Raw genomic sequence first — 25659 nt, forward strand, 5'->3', positions numbered from 1 at the left:
TTCTGAATGCAAAGTCTATAAGAGTCCTGGAAGGAATCCCAATGAGGAATGTCACCTCTGTTCATTCCTCTATACAATTGATCTAATTAAATACTGAGGGTAGAAAGGCAGTTTAAAATGTAGCCATTTCTGTTTTCTTTTTAGCCTTAATTTATCTGTTCACATCTTTCAAGTACCTTCTGATGCTCATAAAAAAAAAAAAGAAACCAAGATTTCTGTAAGTCCCTAATACTTTTAATTCTGCACAAGCTAATATTCAAAATGCTCTGCCATAGACTTTGCTGAATAATAAATAAATGCATTACATTTAGCCACGGTAACAATAAAATAAAGAGGGTATTCCAAATCAGAAGCTTTTCCCTCCAGTAGTTTGAAAGAGAAACTAAAGGAACTACTAGCTGCTATATGTATTGTTCAATTGAAATTAGATCTCTGGATTATACTTATTAAAATGTCTCCTTATTTTCAAATCTCTTCCTTATTTAATTACTGCATGGGACTGAAAGCTGCATGGAATTGTTAAATACCCTTAGACCTATTTATAGTCTCTTCACATGGGTAACTTGAGCACACTCATTTGGCAAAGGTCTTTTCCACCAACCCACACATTGGGTTTGCAATTCCCACCTGGCTCAGGGGTCTCCGACTGAGAGGAGGAAGATGCTGAGCTGGCTCCATCCTCAGCGGTGCCCTGTGAGAGGAGACCCCGCCCAGGTGGAAGCTTCATGCCCAGCTGTTCTGCCATCTCCACGTGGTCTCCCGGGTGGACATAGTCAAAGACGCTGCTGCCTGTCAGCTCCACCTAGAGGGGGGAGAGAAAGGTGTCATAGGTTTTTCCATTTTCAAATTCAGCACCACAGTGATTCAGAGTCTGAGCAGAAAGGAAATACATTCGGGCCCCAGCAACAATCCTCATTCTAAGTCCTTCATCTTCAAATACTTAGGGATGCTTGAAGTTGAAAGAGAAAGATTTTTTTCATATGTATTTATTTAGCAATTGTTTAGCCCAGTTTTTTTTCTCATATACTGTTGTTTGCAGAAAGCCAAAACATTCTGTGAAATGTGGACGAGTCTGCCTTGCGTTCAGCTGTTTTATCTATGCATCATCAAATACTTGCATGTTTGGTGTCAACCAGATGATTGACTGAATTCTATAGTTTTCTTACTGAGAAGTTTGGGCTTTGTATAGAAACAGCCTTACTCCTTACCACACACAGATTTCCAGGATGCGTTTTTATACTCATCATCTATGTAAATTTAAATGTAAGAAGGGCTGCTTACGAATATACGCAAAGGCATAATGTTTTCATTAAATATTACTCATTAGCTCTGTAATCGTATGGAGAATTTTCCACGCAAAAGAGGTCAGCTGGGGTCTGAAACAGCCATTTTTTTTTTTTTTCCTGCTGGTATCAGCTTGTTTTGTCTTCAATCTAATAAGATACATGGTACAAATTTCCTTGAGGGCTTTGAAAAAAACTGTTTTATTTTGTGTACTCTTTGAATTAGGCTGATGCTAAGGTAGGGGATGAATATCAAATATCAGAAATGTTTCAGCCAGAAATGGCTATTTCAATGCTGTATGAATTGGCCTTACCTCTGCACTCATCTAATGCTCTAACTTTTATCTCCTTTAGAGAACAGCGGTGATGATCCTAACAGACAACAGGGACAGATGTGTCAGTCACAGGACAAGCAAAAGCTCTTTCCCAGGTCACTAATGGCTTTCCTGGTTCCCTGGAGCATAATGCTCTCAGGCCAGCTATGCTGTACCATGGAAGCTGCCAGAACTTCATCTTGTCACACCAGTTACCTAGAATACCTTCTTACCCTTTCCTGTGTAATTTCCACCGTCCCTCCAAATTCCACCTGAGTGCCTGTACTCTTTCCTGCCAAGAAGGAAGACTGGCAGTAGGCAAACTGTCCCAGAGAGCCTGGTGCTCAGAACAATTATCATCCCCAGAACTCCAAGTCCCCGTAAAATGATCACGTCTACTCACAGGCACCATTTGATTAAAATCTTAACAGGCTACAGATCTTCAACATCTATCAATTAACAGACGTATAGGTAGAAAAATAGGGGGCTAAATCCGGTTTGGTTAATGGCTATTCCTGAAAAAGGCGTGCATAACTTTTGCTGATAAATGAGGTACATTCTCTTGCTATGGAATTGCACTCTCCTACCATATTACCCGACCACTAACTATATCATCTTATGATCCCTGTTTCCTCCATTTGGTATTGTTACAGAGTGTAAATCAGGATTCACAGTGATCAGCTCCTACCCTCTGGGAGGGGGGGATTACATGGAAATAATCCCGTTAATGTGCGCCTTGCCTCTAAGCACTTCACACAGTAATAAATGGGTAAACTGACTTTGAGCAATTAAGAAATTAAATGAAACTAATAAAATGTGTGTTTTAATATTTCTTGATGGTTATTTTGTTTGGAGATTAGTGAATATGAAGAAGTCGCTTTCATTTTGCATGGAGTCAGATCGTAGCACTTAATAAATATTTCTGTCACTTTTCTCAAACTCTTTTTAATACTTCAATGTGCCTTTTGAGACAGATCACAGATTGTGATGACAACACAAGTGGGAGATAAAAAAAGTTTTTAGGGGTGCTGGCTATTGAATATTCATGTATGCTGGTCTTACAGAGAGGAGGAATAGACCACTATTGCCACAACCTGATTTGCTGAGATGTGCAGGCACTTCCTTCCCACAAAATAATGTCCTGAACATAGCACATTTAGAGCCAGATTGAGTCACAATGTGTTATTATGGCAGAATGAGGACTTTCTCCTCCAGTGGTCTCATGGGATTCCCCACCAAGACACCTTAAAGCCTAATAAGATAGAGGGGTGGCCCCTGAGAATCTGACACAATCACAGTCCTTATGTATATACTATAGTTAAGGCCATGGCTGTACCAGCTACTTGGAGTCGTAACCTGACTTTGAGATCAGAACCTTTTCCTCCTCAGCTGTGTGACCTTGTCAAGTTCCCATTCTAAAAGTGGCAGCATTGCTGCTCTGCAGGACCCTGGGGGCACTACTCACATTGAAGCCCACGTGGCTGGCACCTGCTGGAGCACCGTTCCTTGGGAATGGTACAAGGCTGTGGACCTGATATGAAAACAAGGTTTACTCTACCTCCTCTCAGCTGAAAATGACTGCTGTTTGATGGCTAAGACTGGATGACACATAGCAACGTATGTCCTTGTGTAACTCTGTGTCCTCACTTTGGGGCAGCAGTTTAATCAGCATGGGATGGTACATGCTTTGAGCCTGCATAACAGCAATATTAGCAGTTACCTACTATGTGCAGGTACTTTCCGTACTTTGCTTTCATTAGTCCTCATAACAATCTTTTAATTATTATGGTTAAATTGGTATGATCATCCCCATTTTACAGAAGAACCTGAATACTAGAAAAGGCCAATGGTGGAGACAAAATTTGGTTCAAACTCTGCTTGACTCATCTTTCCACCTCCCAGGTTGTATCGTTTGCAGCCACAGAGACTAAGGAGGGATCTCTGAGCTCCTCCATTATTCAGCCTCACTGTTGTTTAGGAGAGAACATTAAGCACTAAGAAGGGAGGAGGCTGAGGGCAGGCAGCCTGTCAATCACCTGGGCGGGGAGGATGCTCTGCCATTGGACTCTTAGGCCAAAAGCCATCACTGAAAAAAGCATATTAAGCCAACATAGATGCAGGGCTAGGGTCTGCTCATATATGCATATTGAACTGGAAGAGACTTTAAAGACAATCCATTAATATCCTCTTATTTAATAAGTGAAAACTCTACAGTTCTGATAAGTTAAAATGCTTTTTCAAATGCAACCAATTGTTCTGTGATGGAAGTAGGGCCATGAGTCCAACTGTCTCACTCTTAGTCCACCATTTTTCTCATGAAACTCTTGTCTGCTTTTTCTTTTCTTTTATGAAGATTCAGTACGTAAGACAGACTAGAACTCACGTTTCCTGCCACTAAAGTCTGTGTCCCCAAAATAGATTACAAAAACTGAGACTAGGATTTTTTAATTGATGAACAGACATTACTTCATGTTAACTTTAAGTAGGAAAAAGAAAAACAGCTCCAGTCCAATGCTAATTAGGTACTTTCAAATCTGTAGTTACCAACTCTTCTAACCATTTGTACACTGAGAACTAGGATCAGTGTCTTATATAATATTTAGTAGGTCTATCACAAATGTTTGTTGATTGAGTAAAGGATATTTAGGCTTGAAAAAATTTTTGCTTTATCTGTGCTTAACTTGGACAAGTTAGTACTTTTACATTACTAATGGTGTTACTATTGTAACATTACTGTGTAAAATGAATTATAGCACCATAATATAGTCATTCCCAGTAAGTCCTTGCATTTAACTGAGGAAAGAATTGTACAAGTGCTGGGAAAGAACAGTTTAAGAAATTCTTTAAGAGAATAGTGGCCATCTTTCATAACCATTCTGCTTTCAATCTTTGGCAAAACTTAGTTGGTTAGTTTCCAACTTTCATAACCCTATGTCCTCATTATCTGAATTGTAACATAGTTCCATAGAAATTGTTATTTCTTAACTATCCCTTCAAATCACCAATGGTAGAAATACAAAGAAATTTCATTTTATATTAATTATTGGTCCTATCTTCAATCCTTAATTATGATCTACATAATGGAAAGGTAGAGTTTTGTTTTCCCCTAATAGAGTGTTCTGATTAGTGCAAATTGCATTCTAAGGTAAACGTGAGAACCTCTTCATTTTACAGTAAACTCAATCACTTTATATGGTGATTAAAAAAAACCAAACATGTTCTGTTTATTAAACTCAAGAAACAGACCCGTGGGTCTCTGAATTGTTTCTGTAGTAGAAGGGAGAGAAGGAAGCATGATTGTTTCCAAACTCACCCACTCGGTCCAACTTTACTGTAGATGAAAGACTCTAAAAGAGAAATTACTCTCACATTGCCTAGTGTATGACATAACAGTTGAGAAATGCACCAGGGGCAGTAGATAGGCAACGAGTAATAAAAAATCAATCACATTCAGAAACAGCATTTTGTTTAAAGTCTTTTCTCCCTGTGTTTCCCCACCCAAGGCTACCATAGATTCCTCCAGGGAAAACCATAGCCTCTAGTGCCATCTGGCATAATCTAGATTCAGGCTAACCCACACAGCCTTCTCAAATTTATTTCACATTCTGTTAGCTTGCATGTAATTTGCACACTAGACACAGTTGATTTGGTAACTCTGAAGTTTCCTGGAAAAAAAATGTAAATATATTATACAGTGGTTTGAGTTGACTTTTCCATGTCAGGTCATTGTACCCTGCTGGTAGATAGGATGGGGGACTAATTTGTCTTTTCATACATCAAGCAAGCATGTCAATAGCCTTTGCTTGGCCCCCTGGAGTGAGCAATACTTTTTAACTACAGTGATGTACTAACAGTACAACTCATTGAATTCAGTGTTTCTTTGATTGAAGGGGCTTGGTATAAATGAGAAGCAGGCACTGATCTTGTAAGTTATCTCTATACTGGGACAACTGAAGAGGATACCTCTATAAAGGAAGATCATAAAACTTATTTTTAAGATCTTTCTTTAAAAATGCTTCAGTCTTAGGAATAAAACAAAGTGATTTTTATCTCATAAAAGAGGTCATTCAAACTTACGGTCAAATATCCTAACTAAACCTTTTGTAAGACACTGGTTTTTTTAAAAAAACATTTTAAGGGCATTGAGGTTTCTGAGAAGACTGGAGGTGCTTTTGGTTAAGCCCATTTTCAGGAGTCTTCTTGCAGCCAGGCCCTGCTCCTATAGAGGATGTTAGCAGTCTCTGAATAGAAGGTCATTCCTGAGAGAGTACTATGTTGGTGGTAAGTGGCTTGGAAACCTAATTCCCGGGTTAGGCTTTCAGATCCACCAAGAGACTCTGATATTCTGGTTAGAAAATCCTGACCCAGGATAAGGTGGAAATTCTATCTTAACACAGCAGGTTGGGATTTGTAGTGTTTTGGGGGTCACATTTATATTATTGAAGGATAATAAAGTGATAAGAGAATAAAATATAATAAGATATGATAGCTTGATTAGCATAGGTTTTCTTTGGATTTACTAGTATCTTAATACCATCTTCATAACTTCCTACATATTGCAGAACTCCACTGAATATTTATGAACTGTTTTGACAGAAACTTGATGTTCTTTACTGCTCTGTCTCATTCTATGTATTTGCTGACTTATCTGAAGAAAACCACATAAAAGCATTGGGTCTGTTACAGAAATACGTGTATAAATTAGTAGAACAAGAAGAAAGAAAGGCTCTGTTTCAGAACGATGAGGCAGAATGAAAAATCCTTTCAGTGTCATCAAATAAGAAGACAAATCCACTCTCTTTTTACAGATACATTAACGGAGCCTTCCCTCAGAAGAAGTTTAGCTAAAAGATGCCATATCATGTGATTATTTTATCTTTGGAAATAAACATTTTGACTCCTGTTGGGAATCAGTGGAGTACATTTTTTTAAAATACATATATATATTTCTTATGGCCCCTGGAGTGCCTGACTTGAGAACTACAACAACAGCACCCAAACAGATATTGCATAACCATTTCTGAACTTTGGTTAAGAAGTGCCAGCAGATAATTCCAAAGGATTGCCTATTTCTCAGAGAAGAAAAAGGCAGACTGGAGAAATGGGACAAAAAAAGGAAATAAATTGCAGGTATTGATTCAGACATGGGCACAATTATTTGGAACAGTATGTCTGCCTTTTTGACAATTATTCCCAGTAGGTGAATTGATCAGGCAATAATCAACACTAATTGCTTAAATATTCAGAATTGTTAGGCCATCCTAGAGACCCAGACACCCATTGAGCATTTTAAAATACTTATGGAAATCATCTGTGTGTAAAACAGATCCACACACTCTTTGAGGTTTCTTCCATTTTTTTCTGTTTAAGAATAAATTATATGTTGTATTTATTTATTTATTTTTGGGTAATTTTGGCTGATGTACCTCCATCATGCCATGTTATGGAAGTAGTGGTTTTAGACTAGTTTTGATGTGATAATATCCTTTTCCTTTCATTAAGAGACACTACTTAAAAGAAGAACTTAGAGAATGCCTTAATACTGAGAGGACATTACATCATAGGAATGAGCCCAGGGATTTGTGAAAGTGATGAAATCAAGAAATTTAAAAATCTTTACAAGGTTCCTATAGTTTTAAAGTGTCTGTAGGGCAGAAAAGGCCAACTTTTTAGTATTTATCACAGTGCTGGGAAGGAAAAAGGATGGCGCTGGAGGTTATATCATAGTAAACAGTGAAATGATGCCAAGAAACAAATATTAACAATCTTAAAAGTAACTGAAGTCAGTCCCTCTTTTCTGAAGATCAAATAGTAAGATGTCACTTTCAAACCTTCTTCATTACCTTGGTGGTAAGGAGACCAATCAACATAAAATACTTGATATTGGCATAGTTAATCCATTATCCTCAAATTTTACATGGTTCAATATTTGTCATTTAAATCTGGATACACATTAAGATGCATGTTATACACAGCCAGACTTCAGTATCAATATATTTCAATTTTTGTTTAATTGTTAATTTTGTCATCCTCCTCCTTTGTGTTATGTGAACAAGAGAAAGTAGAAAATGATTATAAGTTAAGACTGAAATTGAAATCTTTCCTTGATTCTAAACATCCCTTTTAAAGAAAGGTAACTGGATTAGGAAAACTCTAATAATTGTGAATATGAATTTTCCATTTGTTTTTGAAAGTTACACAGGGTGATTTCTAGTCATAGAATAACAGTATGGTTTATATGACTAAAATTTTGGATATGCTTAATGTACACAAATAATAATTCATAATAAAAAAGTGCATACAAATAGTACAATAATTCATGATTTTTTTTAAAGGGGCTTCTCTATGATGGAGGATCAACAAGAGCTGTCAGGAATTAAGTCACAATGTTTACGTGACACTACTGAAAGAAAAACAAAAAGAGCAAAACCAGAAGGTTTAACAAAGGTGATTTGTCTCTATACCTCAAGAGATCTTTATGGTTAAGGGAAGGCAAAACAGAAGGAGGATCTTGCTCCACTGACAGCTTGGTTTCTCAGGTTAGAGCATTCTGTAAATGACAAACTGCTGTATCCGAAACTAGCCCTCATTCTCCATGTCACTATGAGGGGTCTTAAAATATCTCATCCAAGAAAACCACAAAGTATTAATATATGAACGTATTTTAGACACTATAGAAATTGGGTAGTTAGCCCATGTCAAGTAATTAATCTGGGAGTTAATCCAATGAGAACAAGGAGTAATAAATTTCTTCATATGTCATGATCAACTACTGACCCTTCTAGAATCTTCCCTGTTGATACATTTAAGCAAACCTTAGGATCCTCCTGAATGCCACATGGGTACTATTGCCATGGTGTGTAATTTATTTTGAGCGAATTACTCTAAGAAAAAGGCCTAATACGCTGCTATTTTATTTTGGCTATTGTAACTACTAACTGTGGAAGTGTTTGAAGTTATTTTCTATGAAGCAAGTCAATAATCTGAGCACTCTCTAGGTGCCATTTTAAAGGAATAAGTTAAATTCACAACTGTTTAATAACAGACTGAGTTACTCTTGTTACAATAGAGAATTTAAATAGAACTGGCAAGTAGAGAAAAATGGGAGAAATGAGTCATTCTAGAGGTTAAAAGCAAAGCAGTCCCTGTGTTCCTGAAGATATTGCAGGAGGAATATGCTGGTGGGGGAACAAACCTTGTGAGAACCTGATAAATTCTACATTCTGTCTCACCAGAAAAATGCTCTAATCACATACATATAAGCTGGCGTTACATTTCTGGGGTTTCAGACTCCCCTGCTGTTTATGCATGAATATTCTCTAGAGACAAGCATGGCTACTGAGCACTTGGAATGTGGCTACTCTAAGTATAAAAGAACACTAGATTTTAAAGACTTAGTACAAAAATAAAAAGAATACAAGCCATCTTATAATTTATATTGATTACATGTTGAAATAATGTTTTTAGATATGTGAGATTGAACAAAAATATTAAAATTAATCTCACTTGGTTGTTTTTACTTTTTAAAATGTGGCTACTAGGAATATTTAAAATTACATATGTGGTTTACAATATGCTTCTAGTAGATAGTGATGCTCTAGAACCAAGAATCTCTGGGGTAGAAGCACATAAAGTATTAGAATACCATGAAGATGACATGAAAGAGAAGAGGTATAAGAAAATAAAACATAATAGCAATAGGGGAATAGCTTTAGAATAAAAAAAGCGAACTAGTAGATTGAATCAATCTGTCAATTAAATACTTACTGATCATCTGCTCTCTGCAAGACATTGTATTTGGGATTATGGGAATAAAAAGAAACATTAAACTCAGCACCTCTCCCCAAGGAGTTTATGATCCATTTTGGAGAGATGAGGCAAACACATACAAAGTCAAATAATGATTTGACAGAAATATATGACAGCACAGTGTAGTATATGATTAAAATGCAACATGGGCGTTGTAGATCACTGCCTGAAATTTCTCCAGATCCCTTGAGGATTTCCTTAAAATGAAGAGTCTTGGGCTCCCAGAGATTCTGGCTCCACAGATTTAGGGCAGGGCCCAAGATTCTGCATTTTTAGGAAGCTCCTGGATGATGCTGGAACTGCTAGTCCATGGTCCACACTTTGAGTAGCACCATGTGTGCAGAGCTGGTTGTGAACCAGAAGAATCTGGGATAGCAACTCCCATTCTGGTTCCTCACAGAGAAGAGAATGAGTAAGGACAGGAAGCTTGGATAAAAATATCTGAGCAACCTAAGGCACAGTGTAACTGTACTGGAAGGGCAGGGCTGGTGTAGGACACCATTGTTGGATTAAGCCAAAAACATTGGAAAGCATTAGCAGAGGCTCAATAAACACTAAGTGAATGATTTTGACCCGAAGGAGATAAATCTATGCTAGTGTTCACTAACTTTTTATCTCCCTCTTTTAATTAATATATCATAATTGTATATATTTTTGGGGTTCATGTGATATTTTGATACATGTATATAATGTATAATGATGAAATCAGGGTAATTGGGACATATACCACCTGAAACATTTATTTTTTCTTTGTGTTGGGAACATTACTTCTCTTTTAGCTATTTGGAAATATGCAATAAATTATTAACTATAATTTTCCTACTGTACTATTAAATACTAGAACTTTTCTCCTCTTAAAATATTGAAGAACAGGCCCAAGTAATCATTTAACCAATAGAAGAGCAATAATTTAATCACATCTCATTTTTCTTCTCAAGTCCATATGTCAAAGACAGGTACGGACCCAGACCTAGGCCTATGCCTAAATAACTGCCACATTTTGAACCCTTGTCCTATACATTTAAGCTCTGGATCCAAGATTCTAATCTCATTTTTTTTCCTATAGCTGATGGATGAGATTTTTCTTCCATGGGTGCACACAAAACCCATGCTACACTTTGGAATTTTTAATCTAGCTTCTTCCTTCTCCAAACATTGTCTTTTTACCCGACCATGTGTCCAGGAACAGTGGTGCAACCCAACTTTTCTTCCTAGGATGGGTAGAAAGGGATCAAAATTAGGGTGTACCTCCATAATATTCTTATAACAAAGCAACCACCAAATCTCAAGGTGTATGATCTATAATCCTAAAATCAAATACCTCATCTATCTGCCACTTCCATGTCATCTAGAGATGGTGGTATGGCTCAGCAATTGAAAGACTTTTTCAAAGTTTTGCTCTAAGTAGGGAACCAACAGCTAGCTACCATAATCACTGCTTGCTTAAGAGAAGCACTGGTAAATTGGAAATTAGCCAGGTAAATCACCTATAGTGTGATGCTTTACTGATTTTAATTAAATTTACCAGTTTGTTTTGACAAGCTTTACATGCAGTTATCAAAACCTTTAAGTTTTATCATACCCCTTCAAGTTTTGCTTTAAAACCAATAGAAGAGCAAAAAATACATTGGTTGAGAAAGGTTGGGGGTGGGTGGGAATAGAGGGGTGAAAACTTATCAAAAGTAAAATTGGATTAAGAGTCAATCAAAATCCAACTGTGAATTTATCATTTCAATGAATTTCAATGAATGGTTTAAAATCTGTTTGAAATCTATTTGAAAATGAATATGTAATAATATAGACATATCTCCTTTTCAAAGCCAGTATTGTCAGATGTATTCTGAGCATTATAATTCATGAACAGAGTAGATGACTATTTGAAAAGTATTAAAATGAGCTGACTTTTCAATACAAGTGTCTTCACAATAAGTTTTCCTATTCTGGGCAATTCAGAAATGTAGACAATTGTGGTAGAAAAATAATATGTATTGTAATATTCATTGTACAGCAGTAGTGTAGTAAGTGGCAATTCTGGACATTACAAGAGACACAAGGATTATTTTCTGTGATTGCACAGAGAATACTTGGATTTCTTGTGAAGCTTTTGCATTGGAAATGAGATTCATCAGTCTGAACGGGGCAGGGTTAGAGCCCTTAGCAACATGCTTATTTTGTAGAAGGTCACTCAATAATAACTTCCTCTGCCCTCCAAGCTTATTAAGACTGACTGGCATATATTAATGAAAACACCTGATTCTCCAACCATAAAACCCAGACAAAGACTTTATTTTAATATTAAGGAAGGAACCCTTAATTAGCAGGGTTTCAAAAATGTCAGCTTCTTCTATTAGCTGTTCTGGTCCATCAAAGCCATAATCCCTACTGTCAAATTTCATCACATGATAGACAGTTTGCCGGCTGTCTTTTTTTTTTCCTTTTACTGATCGTACTGACTGAAGCTTTTTAAAATTTTTTTTATTTTGCCATCACATTTAACAACTCATTGTGCATTTTCCTGTTACACTCTTGATTTTACTCTTTGCTTTCAAAGAGTCTTAACACATGTCAGCTAAAAAGTGTGGGGAAAACACTGCAAAAACACAAGAATTACATGTGAAAACATATGCATTCTTAGATGTATAATTAAGGACTCTTGGAAGACCTGGGGTTGCTTATATTGATTGCCTTCGAGAATATGTAAATTTGGCGTCCCCAAAACACAGACAAATAAAACAGTCTCATAGATGATTTCCCATTTTTGATGTGTCAACGAAAAGAGGGAGAATTCTGAGGAAGAACCCAGATCTTTTAAGATAAACAATCATCACGATTAACCATCAATGTACCTGCCTGTTGCAAGGAATTCATTAGAGTATCTGTGGCTTTGCATTGCCCTTCAAAACAGGATAAAATGACTTCATCTAGCAGGACAGAATAAATACATAGTTCTTGAATTATTTGTGTTTTTAATCTGATTCAAAACATTTACTGTTGATTAAACCCTTTTGCAAATGGAACATTTCATGCTTTACACACCAAGGGGACTATGGAAACACAAAACAAAATCAAAACAAGGAGGGCTCAGAGGTCCGGTGGGCAACTTTTGTGAAGACTCAAATGCAGCTCATAGCTCATACTTTATCCATAAAAGAATGTGGAAGTATCAGTGTTTAGTGTTCGCCTCCGTTTCAATGTTTAGAAATGAGTTATGAGAAATAAAAGCTGGAAAATGATCTGATGGAAATGGCTTGGACTTGGCAGACTTAGCTGCTAGAGACTATTAGGTCACATCCATTTCTCTATAATGAGGATCAGGGACTTCATCAGAGAACACAATGTTTTCTTAGCTCACACATTTGGCATCAGAGAAGCAATGGGCAAACTCTGTCCATTGTTATTAGCACCCAGGTATGTATTTATCCCTTTTTACTTTACCATTTTTTTCCTCCTAGAATCTAGGCTGAAAAGTCTATCCCTCTTGTAATTTGCAAATACTTCTCCTTGGGAGGAGCTAAGGGGATCGCACATCCCCTTGCAAGATGCTCAGGGGAGTTCATTTCAGTGAAATCTACTTGGGCCCTTTATAGCTAGGGATTCTTTTTGTTTCTACCATTGGCCATCTTTTTGATTTTCTCAGCATGTATTTTATTGCCTCAACAGCCCTAAATAAGCACAGACACAAAACAAATCTACATAATCCCAATTTCAAGTCACTAATGAGTTGTTATCACTCTAATGCTACTTTTTTTTTTTTTTGCTTACTTAGATGAAATAGAGATTGTTGAAGGTAAATTTTCTGGTAACCTATTAGTAGAATTGACAGCCAGCCTTTCCATATTATCTAATGGCTTTGGATGACTGTCCACAATTATTATTAAGCCTCTTGTTCTAATTTTAATTGTGCCATTTAGAAATTAAGCCCCATATTTGAGACTGATGAGTTCTTGCTCTGTCTGCCGAACATTTAAAAAGACACCTCCCAGGATAGCCAAACAGACAAGGTATGTTTCTTGCGCTAGAACATTTGGTTGGGTATTTGGGATAGACAGGTCCAGTTTTATGGCTAATTGTACAGACAAAATGAGTTATAATCCAGGAGATTTTACATGTTCCTACATGGACTCTAGAGGCAAATGGCCTGGGATCTAAACCATTACCCAACTTGGTCTACTATTACTACTCTACTATTTCCTCAATTATAAAGATAATAATGGTATCTACCTTCCTGTTGTCAAAATTAACTGAGGTAATATGTGCCAAACAAAGCAAGTCTGGCATATAGTGAGTCCTCAGTAAGTATAACTGTATATGCATTCCCTGGATTATAAGCTTCTTGAGGGCAGAAGCCATATCTGTCTAATTCACTGCTACAAATCCTGGTGCATAGTCAATGTTCCATATATTAATAAAATAAATGAATGAGTGAATAAATGGCATTAAGGTTTTACTGACAAATGAGCTGATCCAGGAGGGTCTGTGAAGTGTTTGAGGTCCCAGAGGAACATGGTAGCATAGCCATTAGAAACTGAAATTCAACAAAACCACCTGAACTTGATTCAGAAGCATATCAATAATCTCAGTGGAAGATGAAGATAGGTCTCATGTTGAGCCAAAAAGACAGCTGCCTTAGATTCAAAGGTATCGTGGATTCTTTGAGTCTCTGATGAAGAGTAAGGTTTCCTTCTTCAATGTCTCCCTGATATTGCAGATAATTTGAGGTAATTCACAGATTCTCTGAGCCTACCTGTGAGCTCCAGGTTAAGGAGTCCCTGGGCTACCTCTGGGGGCCTCCCTATCACTTTCCAACTAAAGCAGCTCTATATTGTATTATTATTATTTTATGTATTATTATGTATTGTGTATTATTTTATTCTTTTGGTCATTCCAAAAGGTTTATCTTGAAAGACACAAGATTTTATTGTTAAAAGTAGTGTGAGAGAGCCACAGTCCTAGACTTCTTGGTATACTACAGTACCTCAGGGGCTATATGAAATCAAAGTTTTGAAAACAAAAGGACAGAAACAGAAAGACCAACTAAGTTAAGGTGACATTATTAATGTAAAAAGGCACAACATAAACTACTGGCTTCAGCACTAGCTTGGAAAACAAAAGTCTGGTTTTCTTCCTTCCCTACCTCATCTTCACCACTGATACTTGGTATGAGGGTGGGTAAGTCACTGTACCTTTTTAGTCTCTCCAGTTTTAACTTGTTACCTTGAAGAAACAATCCCTGCTTCCTGTGATGATGATGGAGAATAAATTAGAAAAGACCTATAAAATGTTCTAAGCACACAAACAATTCACCTCAATTTATACAATGTCTACTTACATAAGAGTGGAAGCCTCAAAGCTAAAAGAAACCACAGCAGAGGGGGCCCTCACAACGCTCACCGCCTTTTCAGGCTGAGTTGCAGAGAAAGAGAGTGGTCAGCATCCCAGAAAATTGATACCTAACATTTGTTGGAGCTTTAAAGAATGTGCACTCAGAGTAAGAGCAATATTTGGTAGGAAGAGTCAGCATTTTTATCACCTCCTACAGACAATTTGATGTTCCTTATCCGGAACAAGATGTTACCCACTGAGATGCACCCCACCCCCACTGCTAGGGTAACACTATTATCTTTCTTACATAATGTACATGAGTATATTTCAAAAACTTTATGTGAAAAATAAATCCCTGGGGACTCTTCTTGTTAAGAGCAGCCAGAACTGTGTTGAGTCACCAGGAAGTGGGTCTAGGGAGGTAGTAATGTGGAGACAGATGAAACAGATCCTGACTCCCTCTTCCTTTCCCCCTCTCTTAAAACAATTTAATGTCTGCTGTAGAAAAATGTTCTCTAACAAATTTTCATCTCCTTTTCTCTCCAGTTTCAAAAATGTCATACTTGCAGAAGAAATGACTTGTTGCAGGAACTTAAGGAACTTGACTTCTCTACTTAGCTAATTGTATACTTCTATTAACCCCTTTTCTAGAATTCAGGCTTCTTTATGTCTGGGATGATATCTTATTCTTCTTTATGGATCCCAAGACACCCAGCACTGTGTGCAATAAATATTTGTTGGTTTGATTAAACTGATGATCTCAAAAGGATTTCTTGTATGTTGCCTCTGTCCTCGATGGGACCCTGGGTTGTTATCATTGTGTATCAGGCTAAAGATCTAGAACTTAGGGGGCCTGCCACAATCTCACAGATGAATTATTTGTACAATCAGGGCTAGAAGTCAGTTTCTATGTATTTGACTTTTTTAGATTACACATATAAGTGAGATCATGCAATGATCTTTTTTTTTGTGTCTGGTGTATTTCACTTAGCATAATGTCCTCCAGGTTCATTTATGTTGTTGCAAATGGCAGACTATTTTTCAAGGGTGAATAATATTCCATTGCATTTGTGTGTGTATACATATTTTTATATTATATAAATTATATATATATATACACACACACACACACATACATACACACACACATATACCCATTCATCCCTTGAGGAACACTTAGGTTGATTCCATATCTTAACTATTGTGAATAATAATGTAATAAACATGGAAGGGCAGATATCTATTTAATATACTGATTTCACTTCCTTTGAGTAAGGGGAATAGGAGAAATAGGAAATAGCATGGGGACTACAGTTAAGAATACTGCATTGTATATTTAAAATTTGCAAAGAGAAGAGATCTTAAGTGTTCACACACCAAAAAAAAAAAGTAACTGTGAAGAAATATGTTAATTAGCTTGACTGGAGTAATCATTTTACTATGAATACGTATATTAAAACACTATGCTATACACCTTAAATATATATAATTTCAATAGAAAAAGAAAGAAAGACATAAGTCTCCCTCACATCCCATTTATCTTCTTCACTGAAGACACTGCTTTGATTGGAGGCAGGGTTGCATTTTGGCTTTGGAGTCAGAAAGGCCAGAGTTTGAATTCCAGCTTTGCCAATTTCTAACTGTGTGACCCTGAAGAGGTTATTTAACCTTTGCAAACCTCCATTTCCTCATCTGTAAAATGAGGACTTTTACAACTTATTGGGTTGTTCAGAGAATTAAATGAAATGAGTAACTAACTAGCATACAGTAGGCAGTTAATAAATGATAGCTGTAATAATATTAACAATTATTATTATCCATGTGTATTCTTTTGCCCTAAATCAGAATTGATGAGAGAAACTAATATATGTCATACAGTTAGCAGAATACTTAATTTTTGCAGATCATTAAGAAATACCCCAAACTGCTAATCTCATGTTTTCAGTGTATCTCAACCACAACCCTCTTCAAGTACATCTAGTTGTGAGAAGTCTGATTAAACAGTGGGAATGTGATATTAAGCTTATTTTTGTTGCTTCATTAGCACAAGAGTATGAATAGAGACCGGGCAGGCACCTGGAAATGGGACAGAACCACCAAGTGAGAAAACTGGTGGCCTCAGAATGTATTTATTTAGACTATAGGCTCAGGAGCTGTTATCATAATTTGCTTCTGCTTGGAGCGAAGGATGTGATATTTGTTTGAAAATAGGTAAAAAACTGGAAGCAAAGTGCATGACTTTTACCCAACTTTGTGGTTTTTTGAGACTATGGGATGAAATATTGAGACTTGCTAGCGTGGAGAGCCATGAGGAGTCTTAAATAGGGAGTCCTTGCAGCTTTGTGCTCTTCAAAAAAGGCTGCTACAGGAAAAAAGCAAACAACAAAGCAAAAAACTGAATGGAAAAGGACTCTTCTGGCTTCCTGAGTCATTTGCATCCTTTTCTGAGGCTGAGTTAATGTCCCTAGTCCTATGTGCATTTGTAAAATTTCTAGTAATATAAACACTGCTCTCTCTCATGCATTCTATTGAGCCATGTATTGTGGTTTTCATATATTCATAGAAGAATATTGGAAATATGCTATTAAGTGTTTACATGAATTGCCTTCTACCAGTTGGCTGGATATATGTTACCCTGTGGTTTAAAAGATTTCACAAAGCCACGTACATGCTTAGATTTAACTGGCAAAAGCAAAAGAGTTAAACTGACTTGTTGTTAAAAAAACAAACACCAAAATGAACTACCAAAGGTATAGGAAAAAAACTATGCTATTTTTTAATACTTGTTTTAGCCTGAGCTGGTCTCTGGACATATTTGGGAAAATTCAGACACATACGTGAGCACTATGCAGGTAGCTAGGAGAACTGAGTTCTTGTCTTTAACCCAGAGGATTATCCCCTTTAGGTTCATGTATAAAAGGAAGTTTATGTTTGAAAGGAAGGGGCTGAATTGAAAAGATGATCTATTTACTCTGCCTCTTTGAATTTCATCTTCCTCATCTGTACAATGAAGGCAATTACATCTGTCTTGCAGGGTGTTTTGAGGATTAAATGAAACTGTGTATAAATCACCTATAGCAGTGTCCAGCAAAGCATATGCACTCAGAAAGTTCTAGTCGTCGTCTCTTCTTTCATTTTAAGTTTCTTCTAATTTAGAGTACTTTGGAATAATCTGGAACATGTGGTGATCTTCATTAGCATTGTTATCAAATAAGGCTTTTATTGCAATAGATACACCTGGCATCCCATTCCCTGTGAGTGACTTGACTCACGATTTTTCAAAGTGAGGGTCAAATTGACTCTCATCTTTCCAGTGCTGAAAGAAGCCCCATAGAAATCACTTGGGAGATAAATATTTATTCATCAACAGTTGGCTGGTGAGCAGCATAGTGTGGTCTGCACATACATTAAAGAAAGATGGTTTATATTTTTTAAACTTAGAACTCAGCAGTAAAGATAGAGGTAATGTCTACAGAGTTTAAATGCCCTTTTATTATGTGGGATGTGCTTTTACTTAGAGCTGCAAAGCCTAAATGGGAACAATACTTTTTTAAAACCTAAACATCACTTTTTTTCCACCATTAGAAAAGGTTATGACATAAAAGGTATACCTGGTGGTTCCAGCAGGTGAACTGGAATTTGTCTAAAATGCAAAGACTTCGTTAACACTGGCAAATCAGGGCCAGTGTAGCAGAATTAATACAATTTCAATTTTTCTTTGTGTCTGTAATGGTTTCCTATTATCCTGATAAGTGGGCAGCCATTTCACTTCTTTTATTGATATAGCTGTGAAAAAGAATTAGATTTCAACACTTATGTAACTGAGATTAATTGATTGATTAGATTATTAATTAAATATTCCATTAAATTTTCTTTTGAAAAAAATGGCATAGGACTGTGGATTCCCTAAGGTATTTTTTTTTTCTTCCTAACCCATGGAAGAATAAACAAGAAAATGCATAGCTAAACATTGGATCTTATCTTTTGAAAGATAATTAAGCAAGGGGATGCATTACTATGTAGAAAATTTACTCACTATCGGCTATCTTATAAGACTACCTTCACGCAGTGTCTCTATCCCAGTACACAGTGGAGAGACTTTTCTTCTTCATGAACATCCAGCAGGAATCAGTGAGCTGCGAGGAAAATGATCTGGGTGCCACACATCTAGGCACATCTATTTCTACACAATAACCAGCCTGTTTTAGGTGAGAATAAAATGTTTTACCTAAAACTTCCAATCATGCAGTGTTTCAGGGATCTGTGGAAAATAAAAACAGCAAGTGGCCTTTCAGGTAACCCATAATTAAAAGCAATTTTGAGCTGTCTTTTCAGGGAACCTACCCAGGGGAAGTATTTGCTACCTGTTTGACCTTCACGATTGTGAGTCCTTGGCAGTGTCAACGACCCTCTGAACTGAATTCAAAACTAATCTCTGACAGAAAAAGAGAAACAGAATTCATGCAAATCATATTAATTCCAACATTTCCCCAGTGAGCTGGGTATAAACTACAGCCTAATTAAATATTTTTTAACGATGTGAGTAATTTTTGCCAAGGGGCGGATTCAGGGGAAAATTTAATATGAGATCACAAAAGCTGTTCCCAGCGTTGATTCTGTAAATTAATGACTATCTGCCTTATGATAAAAACATGCTGCCAAGAATGAAAATGAAGTCGGCAAAGCTTGCTCTATTTGTCTAACAACCAAATATACAGAATGCAAAACTTTAAAGGCAATGGGAAATTTCCATTGTGTTTGTATGATATATTCAGGATAAAGAGGCACCATACTGACAACCCAATAACCAGCTTTAAGACATTGTCAGCAATATGGGGCCATTTTTAGGTAGTTGTCAAGGTCCAGGAACCTATTTTAAAGCTGCTAGTTAGTTAAAAAATTATATGCAACTTGCTTCCAAAAGAGATTCAAGGTGGCTCACAAGAAGAGAGACACACATACAAGTCACAATGTTACAGGCAAAATGGAAGGTCAAAAATACACGAATGGCAAGTACTCAATTCTTTGGTACAAATGTTGCCAGCATTACAGCTCCACGGATTCCTTCCTCAGACTGACCATTAAAACAGCTTTCCACACCCATTTTGATCCTCAGGGCAGTTCATTCTGGAAACCTGAATTGGATTGCTGTCCAAGGTCATGGGGGTGAAAAATGGGGGTGAATACAGCAAGCGAGGGGGGGGGATGATGTCAACACAGCCCTGGGCAGTTTATTGCATCTAAATCTACAAATGGCGGTGGACAAAAAGGTGGCCTGGTAGATAAGGCTCTTCTTGTCTGCTTAAGTTCAATTTGAGAATGGAGCTTCCCCCTTGTGTTCAGACTCTAGTTTTAGGAAGCATTTTGATAAAAAAAAAAAACCAAAAAAAAAAACCCACAAAAACATCTTGGCATATGTTACAGAAAACAGAGGCAGGCGCCTGAATCAAAGCCAGGGAAAAGTCCCTCATCTCACTTTGCTTTGTGAGGACGACCTGCTTCTAATGACTGCTGTAGTTAACACCCAGAAGTTGCTGGCGGTCCCCTGTGACATATGACTTGGGCTCTGCTAGCCCCTGGTCACTAGGCCAGCCCATCACAGGGGTTTTAGGAGCTATATTTATTTAAATTTCTGTCGGTGCCCAGCGATGGAGATTGAATTTACAGTCTTTCAATTAGAAGGTCATCTGTGCTAACTAGTGCACCACTGCCTCATTATAATCATAAAATTAGTGAGAAAAGACTGGCATGAGTAATATGGAAACGCCAGTTTCAAAGGTGAAAAGGTGCTGTTTCCTTGGGTTACAGCAGAAGAAAATGCAACAGCAAGCTCTTGATCAGTAAATATTCCTATTTAGAGCAAAGAGAAGTCCTTGAAACCCATTACAACAAAATATAAGGATGCTAAGATAATTTTATGAGAATATATACAAATACTCATAGTGACTATATTTACTGAGAATATACATTTCATGTTTACACATAAATTTTCCTTACAAATTAAATACAAATATAAGTAGCATGAATATCTCCAAAGCATAGCTTTTGATTTTTAAGCATATTCGTCAGAAACCTGAGTTGATGATTAATAAACAGTTCACAATGAAAGAAATGCAATGTGGCAAGGCTGCCTCATAGCTGGCTGTGTGGGTATCAGGCTGCTATGATAAGCCTTATCATTTTAAAACTTTTAAATAACATGTTATTAATGTTATTAATGGAATCACTGGGTGCTAATTAGTATTTTTGCTGACTACAAATGTTATTTTAAAATCCAGGAAAATAAAATAAACCACCAAAAGCAGCTTACTCTGAAATTAAAAGGGATGGAAGCAAACCAAACTAGCATTTGTTGAGCATTTATATCTATTGGGTACTTTTATATCAGTTTTCTCATCTAATCCTCAGCATGACCTTATGAGAAGGGGGTATTATGCTTAATGTACAAATGAGGCAAGAGAGGTACAGAGAAGAGGCACAATTCTCTTACCTTCACTGGGAAGGAAGAGGCAGGGCTGGACAACAGATCCAGGGCTGACCTCACAGCCATGCTCATTGCTGGACGGCATTTGTGTTCTAATTCTGTTATACTAATTGAGATGGTGCTTACTTAAAGTACATTTCAATTTCCCTAATCTAAAAGACAAGTTTTATATTAAGGAAGTCCCTAAAACCTAAGGAAGGAACTAGATCCAGGGAGAAAAGAATACTTTACCTTTGAATTCAACAAGTACTTATTGCCCATCTAGTCTGTTCATGGCCTCATCCTGTGTGGGTACCAGGAGGAAGAGAGATCTCTGTTCCCTAACTGGGAAGTGGACATGCAGCTATCTGATCCACACAAAGGCAGAATGCGGTGCTGCGTGGGGAGAAAGGAACCCGGCCCTGAGCGGGGCTGAGGGGGAGGAAACAAGCTTCACCAGGAGGTGTGATGACTACGGCACAGGCCTTGTGAACAGAGGCAGGGACGTGGCTGCAGGCCTGTCTTTCTTAACAGAAGAGGGGATGACCACAGTCTTTGTCAGGCTCCTGGCCTTCCTTTGTGTTTGATCTGGCTTTTTCTTTCCAAGCCTCCCTGATATTCTTCTCTTCTTGTTCCACATGTCTGGCATTGTTGGGCCTAGAAAGGGAGCTACCTTATAGTCTCTTGGTTCCAGCTTCTAAACCAACAAGGACCCAAATCCTTTGGAAGGCTCACGGGGTGGGATACGCTGGTATTCCCAGCAGAGGCACAGGCTTGGGACCAACAAGCCAGAGTAGAATGAAAGAAAGGAAGGAAAAGATTTTCTCCATCATAAATCCCCCTGGAAGAGACATGTCATCTAGTAGTGGCAGCAGGAGTGGCGTGAGGGGATTTCTTTTCTTCTGCAGCCTAAGTGCAGGGGCCTTGCAGAGGGCTGTGCTCAGAGGAGGGGAAGATCAGAGGTGAAGTGATGAATAATGTGCACGTGGAATAGTGACAGATCACTTGTAACAAATGTATGATGACCCTCCAAAGCTCAGAGCTCACCAGAGCCTCTCTCTAATTAAGGATAATCCAGAATTATCATGCTTAATTATTTTCATAGGTTTCTTTGAGGGTTTTTTTTTTTTCCTCAGTTGGGGTGAGGGGTATCTCTATCTGCAAAGGGTAAAAAGGCTCATTTACATCCAGGAAACACATTTAAGAAATATGTGCTATCTTGCCTTGCCATCCCTCCAGCATCTCTAACATCCCCTCTGTCTGTGCAGCTGTAATTCTGTGCCAGCCTTCCTGGCTGGATTAATGTAGCATATTCCTTACCGACAAGCAACCTCTGCTCTCTTCTAATAAGTTGCTGCTGTTACTTACTATGTGTAAGTCTTTCTCTGTGTTCCTTCCAGTTTTCTCAAAGTGAGGCCTGAGTACCACCTGTGTCTGTACAAAATGCAGAATCACCTGGCCTGCTTAAAAATATATATCCCTGGTCCCATCTGTAGCACTACATCAGACTGTGTTGGGATGGGGCCAGGGAATCTGCATTTTAAACAAGAATCCCAGAATATTCTTCTCCCATTAACATCTAAAAGGCATTAGTTGGGTGGCTTGAGCTTTGTCAGAAAATTTATTCTGTAAAAACGTCTCCCTTGGTCCTTCCTGACTCCACACTACAACCCACCTACTCAGACTGGGTTTCTCTCTCTGCTATCAATCCACCTCAAACATGTCCTTATTTCTATTATTGCCCGTGATGCTCTGTTAATCATTTCCTTTGTTTTCTTCCATATCCTCTCCCTAGCCCCACTCCCCTTTTTTGGCCTTTCTTCTTACTGTTTACCTCATAAGCATTGACATCAGTATGTTTTTCCTGTCTTCTTATTGCTTACCACATAATTATTAAAATTCAGCTTTATTCTTCTACTTCATGAAGTTTTTCTTGGGGACTAAAATGATAAGCTTCAAAGTGTATGTTTGATGTAATAACCAACTTTCAATAGAGTATAGAAAACAATCCTTTGGCCAAGATCTATGATAAAAATAATAGTGTCTCTATGTCTATATTGTTACCTGTGATGGGAATGGTGCTGCACCTCTGCTACAGCACCATGCTGTTGGCCTCCCAGACATATTACATCAGAGTATAAAGGGTTTTCAGCTCCGTGCAACCCTTGATGGCACAACCATGCTGGTTTTCAATGTCATTTCTCTTGAGCTAGTTCCATTAGCTGGCAGGGTGAAACCATCTTTTTGAGGTGAGGACATCTGGCCAGCTGCTTTAAGTGCCATGTTTGGTTAAACAGCCTTTTACATGAGTGATTGAGAACATTGGTTTGTTTTGTGCAGGTGCTAATTGTCCCCTTCATCGAGGACAGGAGGCACATGGAGAGAGATGCAATTTTGGGGTATTCCTTTGAGACAAGCAAAATGCTTTATAAATACATAACCTAAAGGCCATTGTGTGTTCCTCTGAAGAATGAAACAAAGCAAAACCAATTTTGGTTAGAGGGATATCGAATTTGAGTTAATACCTGTATAAGATGCTTCCCTTCAGGAACTGGGATACTCTTATTACAGGAGGAGTTCCTCAACAGAGGACACGAAAGGCAGGGGTACTCACAGTGACCTGCTGTTTACTAGAATTCTGGGGGCAGCCCCAGGCCACACTCCTTAGCACCAATGCAGTATTGACACAGTGGAACAAATCTGGAGCAGAGGCAAGTGAAATTCTGGGGTGTTTATTGACAGTGATAGACTATGAGGACTACGATTTGGCCAAATGACCACGGTGGAGGAAAGCGGGCTAACTATCTTTCCATCCCCACGGTGTGGTGTCAGGGCCTCATTTCCCCCTGAGCCTGGCTAAACACTGGTGCTGGGACGTGCTCAACTCTGTGCCAACCCACATCCACTCCATGCCACCCCCGTAAGCCCAACTGTGGTACTTAATTAGCAAGGACAAAAATATATCATTGGAATTCTATCATTTGGGCCTTCAAAGATGATTTTTATTCACTTATAGATTTCCATAAGGCTTTCCTTTCTAGAAGTTTAATATTAAATAGGTTTTCAGTGAAAAAATGTTTTAAAAGATTAAATGGGTTAGAAATATAAAATAATACATGCAGAAGTTATTTTCAGAAAGCCACACAACTGTAAGTGTATACTTTTTTGTGTATGCAGGTGTATTCTTTGGATCTAAGTCTTCCATGGACCCCAAATCTGCTTGTAGCAACGTGAAATGCAGTGATTTACATTCACAACACAAAGCCGGTCACGCCCACGATATCAGCTTCAGTTCCTATAGTTGGCAGGCAGCCCTCGGATAAATTTACTTCAGTAACTTTGCTTCCTGGTGGGTTCAGCTAAAGGGTCCCATAGGCTGCTAGTCTGGGTCTGTTCCCATCTCTCCTCTACAGTTCTAAGCCTTTCTTGTAACCTGGGGGCAAAATCAAACTGAGAGGGGTGAGAGACACAAAAGGATGGCAGGGGAGGTTAAATAGGTTATCACGAAGGAAGAGTGTTTAGTGACTATAAATTAATGAATCCATCTTCCTTAGGAAGCTGAGAAATTATTTTTCAAGGTAATTTTAAAAGAGTTAGCAAAAAATATTTTATACAATGGACTGTCATTTGAGAGTATGTACCTATAGGTTTATACATGTTTATCTGAATACATGAGTTATATTATATAATTTTTTTTTAAAATGGTCAATGGAAAGAAAAAGCAGCTGAAACCAACTATATAGTGGACCATGCAAGATACAACCTGGGATGGAGAGGTGAGACTTTAGGATTCAGGACTAAGCTCACTCCTGAGCTCTGAGTCCGGTTACCACTGAAGCCGCAACTCTGAGGCATCCTTGACCTTGTGAAATAAGGAGGAGATGCTGAGTCAGAGGGTGAAATTTTTAGTATAAACAGGAGTTGTTTCATGCATTTCAAATTAAGTTGGTTCAGGGTAAAACAATTGATGTTTATGAGACGGTAGTTCAGGAAATACAGACTATTTCCAAAAGCAACAGAATGGCCACCAACTAGATCTTCCCTGTTCTGGTTTGTTATGGGCACAACACAGAAGGCAGCATAATTGTTTCAAAGAATGATGAAGCAACCCGAATATACTTCTAAGATTCTGGTCAAAACTATAACTAAAGAAAGGCTTATTTTCATGACCCTGATGCAGGTGTATTGTCACCGGTTAGCCAGAAAAACATGATGTAGAAAGTAACAAGATGTAATAATTAAACCAAATGAATGCATGAATTTGCTTACTATGCTGCTCCATTTGATGGATTTTAGAAGGATTTATGCTCTAAAGGTACTCAGACTATCTAGTTCACTAAGCAAGTGAATGTGTGGTCATTTATGTATCGCACAGTTGGGCATAAAGACCTAAACAGCCCTTCATGAGAATATAATATACTTGACTTTCACATCATTTTGATCAATAGCACTTTTTTCCAAAAGTATC

At 37.8% G+C, this 25659-nt stretch overlaps 1 protein-coding gene across 5 annotated transcripts in view; it reads right to left on the minus strand.

Moving 5' to 3' along the window:
- Positions 1–25659, minus strand: part of NPAS3 (neuronal PAS domain protein 3) — an 838777-nt gene that overhangs the window by 125369 nt on the left and 687749 nt on the right. For all 5 annotated transcript variants that reach the window (XM_012773417.3, XM_012773419.3, XM_012773416.3 and 2 more), the window contains one exon: positions 628–802. In XM_012773417.3, the coding sequence (XP_012628871.1) occupies positions 628–802 (175 nt within the window). The remainder of the gene's footprint in view (positions 1–627; positions 803–25659) is intronic.

This window comes from Microcebus murinus, chromosome 6 (assembly GCF_040939455.1).
Source record: "Microcebus murinus isolate Inina chromosome 6, M.murinus_Inina_mat1.0, whole genome shotgun sequence".
Classification (NCBI taxonomy): domain Eukaryota; kingdom Metazoa; phylum Chordata; class Mammalia; order Primates; family Cheirogaleidae; genus Microcebus; species Microcebus murinus.